The following is a 9,380-nucleotide window of genomic DNA, read 5'->3' on the forward strand; positions in this document are numbered from 1 at the left end:
GAGACCGTTCCCATTGCTTGTGTTCCCCCTGATCTGGGGGCAGGCTGGCTCAGAGTCGGGGTGGGTGATAACAAACAGATGCCAGAAAGAGTCTTTATTATGAAAAAGCAGTGTTATCCAGGAAAGTCATGCACTGGTTTCTTTCTAATAAAATGACAGATTTCTTAAATAATTTACAAAGGGCAGAAATCACTATTAAATAGTGTGTGCCCTCTATGCTCACAGTGCCCTGTGCTGAGAATGAGAATAGGTCCCTGTGGACCCAGGATCTTGGGGCCTGGAAACCTCTCCCATCCCTCCTTCTGGGATTCTTGCGTGGGATGTAGGGCTACACCTGGGTTCTCAAGAGCCCCTGCACTGGTGATAATATGGCCTGACTCTTTGTAGACCCCACTCCTGGATACATAGCTCAAGCTCTCAAATATTACCTGCCATCTGCACTTCATGTTACAAACGACGCAACTGTAAAGCTCATATGTGGGTTGAGTTCCTAAGCCCCAAAGGGAAGTAGAATGGATGGTTCCCCCCCACCCCTCCGAGATCTCCCTGAGTTGCTTGCAGGCTGTGACCGGTGGTCCCTGGCGGGCCGGGAGGTGGCTGAAGCAGGAGAGCAGAGGCCCCCAAGCAGCCCCCACCTGGGGCCTTGTGAGTCACGTCCTTGTTTGTGGCAGCTCAGGGGCACCACCAGCTCCTGGGTCCTCCAGGAACTCCCGGGAGGTGTGGATCCTGGGTGTGAGGGCGTGGTGGTCAGCTATGGCTTGCTTCCTGCAAGACAGAGCTCCTTCATACCCCAGGGGAAGTGGGAACACCAGAGACTGCCCCCCCAAATGAGGTTCTGGAAGGTGGTTGTGGCTATTGGGGGTGCCCCCCATGTGTGCTCCATCAGCGATGGGCTCAGCCAACAGCCCTGGCTCCCAGCAGATCAGAGGATTTGCATGCTTTCAGCTCTGCAGGGCCCATCCACTCTGCATCTTTTTCCAGCAAAGACTCAGCTCCTTAACATGCCTCCAGATATGCCTACGAGCTCATGGAGGAAGAGAAGAAGGAGGAGGAGGGGGAAGGAGAAGAAAGACACTGAGAAAGAGGCTTGGAAGGAGGGCATTACCTGAAGGGCGCTGTCCTCAGTCTCGGATGAGAGAAACAGTCATGTCGCCACTAGAGATGGGAAAGCAGTGGGGACAGGTGCTGCTGTCTGTCCTGGGTTCTGCAGGCTCTGAGGGACCCTCCCCACCCAGGCTAGACAAGACCAGACCTGGCAGTGTGGCTGGTACACTGCCCACTTGGCATGTAGTCAGCGCCAGCGGGGACCCGCCTCAGAGCCTATCATAGCCATGTATGTATGACCCTAGTTAGGGCAGCTCCAGGCCCAGGACAGGGTCCTAAGCAGACAGACCAGGCATTTCATAGCAGCCACGTTGCTTTCCCCAGTTCCAGGGTGGGCATGGTGGAGAGGAACCACGGAGAGTGAGTGGTGGAAGGGTGGATCTTTCAGGAACCGGGTACCTGGTCACATGTGATGGACACATGTTGGGGCCCAAGGCCCAGGGGGCCACATCCATCCAGGTATGTCCTTAACTACCACCCCAGCCTAAGTATTTGATCAAGGAGGAGACCAAGGCATGTGGCAGAGGTTCAGAGAGGGAGAGAGATGGTTAGACTCACACAGCAGGGCAGAGTCTGAACAAGAGACCTGCCTGAAAAAGTGGCCTGGCTCGCAGGGGACCTTCCTGGCCATGTCCTTTGAAGCATGGTAAGCTGGCTCACCTGTCCTCCGCTATGATGGCCTCATCTAGCTCTTGGGACACCTTCTGGAGATGCCGGATTCCTGCCCCTAGGGGCTCCAGGTCACTGTCAGACTCGCTGGACAGAAGGAAAAGCCATGCGTATCAGTCACTAGCTGGAAACCTGTGGCAGGAACCTATTCTAACCCAGGACTGGTACCTGGTGTACAGGCCCCAGAGATGACCAGTGTGGACTGGGAACTGATCACCCCAGACTCCCATTCCAGGAAGTGTCATCAGAGAGGCTTGGAGCAGATGCCAGAGAACAGCTGGAGGCCATTGTCAAGGGTAGATGATCCTGCAGATAGGTGAGCCTCCACCCCCTGCCCCCACCAGGTGGCTTCAAAAACTTTTGGTGGAGCTTGGGTGACTGTGATACTCTCAGAGTTAAGCTCACTTCTTCCTTTGGCAGGTGGGGAAACTCAGGCCCAGAAGGACCTCCCCAGGTCCCCCATAGTGGGGTGCAGAGCTGAGCCAGAGCATGGATGTGGCTCAGCTCAGGGTGTCCTGGAGGGGCTCAGCAGCCCCCAGGGACCAGTTAGTATTTGAGGGGCAGGCACTACCCCACTTACCTAGGGGAGCAGAGGCGCTCTGCCGAGGAGTAGGGGCTCCAGAAGGCAGCCTCCCTCATGGACCGTCGCCAAGGGTGGGCATGGGGGCCCATCTGGGCAGAGAGGTGGTGGTACTCTTTCTCCCAGGGATCCAGGGTTGAGAGGGCAGGGGCGGCCACAGATAACCTGGTGCTCCTCTGGCTCAGGCTGCGAGCTGGGGGGCTACTGCCCTTCTGGGCCCCTCTCTTCCTCCTCCTGGCTTTCACCTGGGTTTCCACCAGCCACTTGGTGCCACTTTGGCAGGACTCCTGGATCTTCTGTGACCGGTACATGGAAAAGTCAGTGTGGACAAGCCAGGAGTGAGCTACCTGGTTCCTCAGGGCATCCCTCAACCCCTCGGCCCACCAGCTGGTCCTACAGATCCAGGAAGCCTTTAGGCTCAGGGTGAGGGATGCAAATGAATCCATGAGGCCACAGGTCCATGGCAGGGACCCAGCTCAGGCCCCCAGGGATAAGTGCATGGGCAGCAGCAGAACCATTCTGGCTCATGGAGCCTGCATTGGTCTAAATCCAAACCCTCTTTCTGGACAGATTGACCCAGACTCAAAGGGGAGGCCTGGGGGAGACCAGACCTACCCCAAGGAGACAGTGAAATAATTCTAAACATGTTTGGCACACGCCCTACCTTCTCAAGCCCTGCCTTGCTCTCTGTCCTCCAGCCATACCCAGACTAAGTTCCTGCCAGTTCTCTTCAGCATCTTGCTCTCCTTCAACCCTGGGTCTGGACTATTTCACCTGTCTTGTACACTCCTCATACCTCCTCATATCTCCCCTTTCCTGGGCGAATTCCATGGGGTCACCTCCTCTGGGAAGCCTTCACTGACTAAGCTTGTTTTTGGTGTTCCCCCACAATTAGCCCTTTGCATGCAATTTCCTATCACAGTATAGCTCTATCATCTTGTCTCGTGATGTTCTGTTTCCTCCACAACAGTTTTCATTCACTCATTCAGCTATTTGTTGAGCATCTACTGTGTGCCAAGGGCTTCCCAGATGGCGCTAGTGGTAAAGAAACCACCTGCCAATGCAGAAGAGATAAGAGAGGTGGGCTCGATCCCTGGATTGGGAAGGTCCCCTGGAGGAGGGCATGGCAACCCACTCCAGTATTCTTGCCTAGATAATCCCATGGACAGAGGAGTCTGGCGGGCTACAGTCCATAGCGTAACAAAGAGTCAGACACGACTGAAGTGACTTAGCACGCACGCACTAGTGTGTACCAGGAGTTGCTTGGAGAGCTGGGGACACAGTAATAAATCAAGAACCCTGTCTTCACAGAGTCTATGTTCTTGGGGGCTTTTTGGGGGAAGTCATTATTCAGCATCAAGGAATCCCTCCATCCATACCTGGACATGGTCAGCATTACCTGGGACATGGCACCCAAGGTGCTCTTAGCTGAGCGAGCTGCAGCCTGGAGGCCCTGCTGCCCTGGCTCTGGGGTTTCCAGGCGTTTCCAGGAGGGGCCCACCCCGAGGTTGAGGCTGACTGCTCTCAGGGGCAGCCGCCTCTGGAACTGTCTGCACAGGGAGCCCAGGGCCCCGCTGGAGGTGTCCGGGTGGCCGGCTACAGGCTGCAGGGCCTCACTCTCCTCCAACCGCTCCTGGTTCTGGAGAGAACTCCGACGCAGGGAAACCCCTACGGCTGGCCACCGAGAAGCCATCTGACTGGCCAAGAGTCTGTTCTGTTCCCACAGACCCTGGGGAGGAGATCAATGGGAGATCAGCAAGGTATTCCCCCATCCCACTCCCAGGATCCAGTGAGACACTGGGTACCAAGGAAGAGATTCCCGTCCTGGGGCCCATGGGGTGGGGCGCTTGTCAATCGTGGGTGCAGGAAGGAGTTATTTTTCCTAGAAGTGAGGTCAGCGAGGCCTGGGAGAGGGCAGAGTCTGGACAAGGCCGGCCAGCAAGTCCCTTGCTCTAAGTGTCTGAATCAACTGTCTTTTCTTCCCAGCCTACTTTCCGTTATCTGCCTCAGGCTGGGAGGGAGGCAGTCAGGACCCGCCGGCCATCGCTGAACCTCAGCACTTGGCCCAAGGCTGGTCTAGGGACTCTTTCACGAGCTCGCCCTGACCCGGTGCGCGGCGGTGGGCTGACCAGACATCCCGATGTCCACCCGGCTATACCCAGAAGCCCCACATGCCGTGCCCGTCCTAACTAGAGGTCCCCCATCCCACCTGCTCCCGTCCCTTCTGAACAGAACCCCACCACGCCTCGGCCCGCACTCACCCAACAGCTCCCAAGGCTGACCAGACGACGAGCACAGCCGCTCCTCGCCCATCCAGTCGATTTGAAACACCGCGCGGATCCGCCCCCCTGGTCCTGTCCTCACAGCTGATTGGCTCTGTCCCCGCCTCGCGGCCACGCCAGGGATCCGATTGGCCCCTGCGCCAGCGGCTGTGAATCCTGCTCTCGGATTGGCCCAGCCATCCCCATTCATCCTCTGGAGGCCCTCTGGGCAGGGAGCCGCGCGTAGAGGACCCTTTGTATCTGCGGGTCCCGGCCGAGTTTCCTGCAGAATCCGTAGCCCGCGCCGGCTCAGCCCCGGCGCCACCTACTGACGGTCAGTCTCTGGCCACTGGACCCCATCCTTAACTTATAAAGGGTTCTGGCTGGCCTGACTGGGCGGGGCGAGGCGGGGTCCCCGGCTCCTAAGGGTCCCTCCCATCCTGCCTGAAGGTCTCAGTGGTTTTGTCAGAAAGAGCCTGGGCTGGGAACTCGGAGCCTTGGGTTGCTGTGGAAATTTTGTTTCAAACTTCCCTCGTGACCCTCTGCCTTCCTGAGACTGCCCTTCAGTTCCCCAAACTTGCCACCCGCACGGATCCCCCAGGAAAACCCATCCTGGAAGAGGGGACAGACTGCGTGCACCCTCAGTCCCTACCCCCATTCCAAGTACCCTCCCCCCCAACCCTGTCCCACTGACCATCCCCTTTATCCAGCTGAGTGCCTCCCTCCTTCCCTTTAGCATCCAAGCTAAAAAATTTGGAAAGCCCCCTCCCCCTCAAAGTAGTCCCTGCTCCGTTTCCCCACTGCCTTCCTCACTGCCCTGCTCACCTGGAACCTAGCCCCTGCCCCACACACACACCCCCCCATTCCCGAGTTTCAACTTATGGGTCCCTTGAAGGTCAGTCCTTAACCCCGTTCTTCACCTCTGTGTCATCTCCCCCACACCCTGGTAAAGGGGCTCTCCCCATGGGAGGAGACCGATCCAAACGACTCACTTACTATGCACCTGGCCATAGAATCTGCCTGTCAGTGCAGGAGAGGAGGGAGACATGGGTTCGATTCCTGGGTCGGGAAGATCCCCTGGAGAAGGGAATGGCAACCCACTCCAGTATTCTTGCCTAGAAAATTCCATGGACAGAGCAGCCTGGAGGGCTACAGTCTATGGGGTCCCAAAGAGTTAGACTGGAGAAGGAAATGGTAACCCACTCCAGTGTTCCTGCCTGGAGAATCCCATGGACAGAAGAGCCTGGCAGGCTATAGTTTATGGGGTCGCAAGAGTGGGACACGACTGAGCGGCTAAGCACAGCACAGAGTTGGACACGGCTGAGCACACGCACGCAGGCAGTGTGCACCAGGCACTAATGTCCCCAGCACTTTACAGGAGGGACTCCAGAGCCCCTCGCTGCAGCCTAGGACTAGATGAGGAAATGGAGGTGTGGGGAGGTCAGGAGGGACCTCAGTTTTCCCATTTATATGCAGCAAGGATTCACTCTGTCACCCTGGGACCAGGGTCCATGAGCCTCTCCAGCATAGCACATGGCCTGTCCTCAGCCTGCACCTCTCCCCACAGTTGTATCCAACCGGCACCTGGCTCCCCTCCTCCTCCTCCTCCTGGGTGCTGTGGGCACCTTAAACCAACATGCTCCAACAAGGTCACGCTGGTGTCTCTCAACCCCCCTTTTCTCCTTCCTCATTCCCCTCACCTGTCCTTCCAATTATTTACCTGTGTCTGATAGATTAAGCTCTGTGCTGTCAATGATCCACAAAGGTGAATGAAACAGGTAAACTAACTTGGTGAACTAGCTCAAACCTGTTGTGTGTGGGAGAGATGGACATGGATGAGTCAAATAACCAATCTTCAATTCATCAAAGAGAATTATGACACAAAAACTATGTCACTTAAAGCTGAGACCTACAGAATGAGTTCACCAAGCAAAGAACATATGTGTGTGTGTGTGTATGTGTGTATTTGGGGGCAGGGATCTTCTTGCACAAAGAACATCATATTTGGGGGGCCCAGGACCCAGGTGAGACCCCCCTAGTACACACACCTATGTGTAACTGAAACAAAAGCTTCCTGAAACAATATTTGACAATGTGTGAGGTGCTTTGACATAACTTCTATTCAGTATTTCATTTTTTAAAAATGCTGGTGACAACTTGCTGTGTTCATTTTTCAGAGGCTCACTAAGAGTTCTGAGCTGTGGTTTGAAAAACGCTGATCTGTTTTGCATGCTCAACTTCTTCCCAGTTGAGTTGTTTCCTAAGCATCTGAAGTGTTTGTTCCCACATTTCTGGTATGCTTGTTGAATTTGTTATTGTAATTAGCAACTTTCATTCATGTCCTCTTCCAGTGAAAGATGAAAGGGAAAAGAAAGAGTTATTATTTTTCTGGAAACTAAGTTGAATGTGTGGGAAAGACTCAGGGAAGATGACGCACTTGGAAACAAAACCTCTCAGATTGGATTATCTTTCACCATTGTCCATCCATGCCTGTCTGCCTGTCCCAGTGCCTGGCACATACATCACGGGCATTGATACAATAGCTTATATATGTCGAGCCCTTACATGTGTGTGTTAAGTGCATTTCCTTTTCTTATTCTTCCTTAATCCTCACAGCAACACTATGAAGTAGGAGCTATTTTTATTCCCATTATACATGACAAAACTGAGATTCTGACAGGTGAGGTGTTTTGCCCAAGATGGAACAGAGAGTGGGGCTGCAACTTAAATCCTGGAGATCTGACTCTGAAACCTGAATTCCTAACCTTGGATTCCATGGCCTCATCAAGTGTCAGGATGGAGGCGATGCCCCAGAGGCCCTTCCTGCTTGGAACTTTTGGTCCCCCTCCCTCAGCTCCGTGACTGACAGGGCAGGTGAAACAGAGCAGTCTCCATGGCAATGAGAGAAGGAAGAAACAATTTCTTCTGAATGAGGAGCCTCTCTCATTGCCTTTCGAGGAGGGTGGAGCGTAGGAGTGGGAAGGAAGATGCACGGAGAGGAGCAGGCTCCCGGGAAAGGAGTGGTGGGTGCAGAGGCTCTTGGTCCTCCCCACAAGAAGTAAAAGCCAGTCCATGGTCCCAGGCTGAGGTTTTCTAGGTCCAGCTCCATCCATGACCCTTGGGGAGGAGGTTGGAGGAAAAGAAGGAGCTCCAGCCTTGCCTTGCCCTGAGGGCTCCCTGTCCAACAGAAAACTTTCTCCAGTAAACTTGACCTCCTGGAACTGCCAGTGTGTTGGAAGAAGCAGATATTAAACTGCCAAATGTCATGAATGTGAGATGCTAGGGGATGATGAGAAGATATAAAAGGAATTGGGGATCGGGGCAGGTTTCCCTTAGCATATGATGTTTTAGCTGAGGAGTTAGGGGGGCAAAACTGAAGAGGTTTTCCAACAGAGGGGTCTATTTCAGGAGGCCAGAGTACCACCAAGTTCTAGGAGCAGAGGAAGGTCAAGCAAGATGGAGAGGCTAGGGGCTGGGTGGCAAGGAGCAGGGCTGGCAGGATCCCATTGGCTGGGGAAGGAGCTTAGAATTTATCCTGATGGCAGTAGGGAGCCTTTGCTGAATTTTCAGAGGGAACTGGGATTGTTAGAGTTCTGTTTTTATGAAGCCCATTTGGAAGTTAGTTTGGGGGCCAAGCAGTGACTAAGGTCCATCTAGAGGCTATGGCCTGAGCATCTCTTCCTTTTCAGCAGTGAAACGGAAACCTCTGGCATCAGCTTCAACAACCCCTTCCCCTTGCATCCCCCGGTCTGACCAACCATGGGCCAAACCTGTGAGTTGGACCCCTAGGTCTTGTAGCCAACAGTGTGTGCCTTTTTTTCCGACTGTGTTGCTTGGCATGCATGCTCTTAGTTTCTCAAGGGATCAAACTTGTGCCCCCTGAAGTGGAAGTGTGGAGTCCCCGCCACTGGACAATGGGGAGATCCTCGTGTGTGCCTTTTGACTGTCTGCAAAATAGCTGAAACAGAGGGAGTGAACAGTGTGAGAGCCAGTTAGAACTTTTTCTCCTGTTGTGAGTGATATCAGGGACAGAAAATGCCTAAAATGTAAAGCCTAGTAGCACGAATACTTCTAAACCCCACCCCCATGTAACCATCAGCTGGGTGAAGAAGCAACGCTGCTGAGGCCCCAGAAGCAACGCCCTGCCCCGGTTCTCTGTCCTCCCTCCCTTGACTTTTACGGTAAAATCTCCTTGATTTTCCTTTGTAGTTTTACCATCTAAATACCTGTCTTACCTCCTTTGCAGGTGGACTGCTTTAGGTTGCTGTGTAGCTGCAGAAAGAATGGAACTAAAAGAAGGGCCACTGCCTTACCCCCACCCCACCTTAACTCCTGCCCCTAGAGAAGGATGGAGCTGGACCCACGGGAGGAGGGGGAGGTTCTGAGCACTCAGGGACGGGTCCTGCAGGGGTGACTGGGCTGCCCCAGGCTGGGTTCATGGCCCAGACCTGTTGGCCCAAGGTTTGGCCTCCTGTAAGCCAGTGGTTTCTCACGGCAGTCAAAACTTTTAGGGGTGCTGGGTTTTTTGGGTCCCACTCACTCTCTAGGGGGAGGCTTCTTAATTTCAGAGAGAAGGAAGCAGGAGAGGTTGATTTTCCCATTTGGGAAAAAAGGAGACAGGAAGGGCGATCCCCAAGGCCACATGGTCAGAGAATAAGAGAATCAACCCTCTGAACGCGGCTCTTGGGCTTCTAGTGCCATGTTCTCATCTCTCCCTGTGGCAGGATCCCGAGTCCCTTCTTCCTGTAACCTGTCAGCCTCTGGTC

The 9,380-nt window shown here is 54.3% G+C and overlaps 1 protein-coding gene across 2 annotated transcripts; it reads right to left on the reverse strand.

The window, feature by feature from the left end:
* Positions 1-79: 79 nt before the first annotated feature.
* Positions 80-4,676, reverse strand: PIMREG (PICALM interacting mitotic regulator). 2 transcript variants are annotated; one of them, XM_061143184.1, is made up of 6 exons: positions 4,615-4,676; positions 3,753-4,082; positions 2,354-2,649; positions 1,765-1,860; positions 1,106-1,155; positions 80-726 (listed from the first exon to the last, which is right to left on the reverse strand). In XM_061143184.1, the coding sequence occupies exons 2-5, from the start codon at positions 4,044-4,046 to the stop codon at positions 1,122-1,124; spliced, it is 720 nt and encodes a 239-aa protein (XP_060999167.1). In that variant the 5' UTR covers positions 4,047-4,082; positions 4,615-4,676; the 3' UTR covers positions 80-726; positions 1,106-1,121. The 2 variants fall into 2 exon arrangements, with proteins under 2 accessions (XP_060999167.1, XP_060999166.1); XM_061143183.1 differs by having other exon boundaries at positions 80-765.
* Positions 4,677-9,380: the final 4,704 nt, after the last annotated feature.

Source organism: Dama dama, chromosome 5 (assembly GCF_033118175.1).
Source record: "Dama dama isolate Ldn47 chromosome 5, ASM3311817v1, whole genome shotgun sequence".
In the NCBI taxonomy this organism is placed as follows: Eukaryota; Metazoa; Chordata; class Mammalia; order Artiodactyla; family Cervidae; genus Dama; species Dama dama.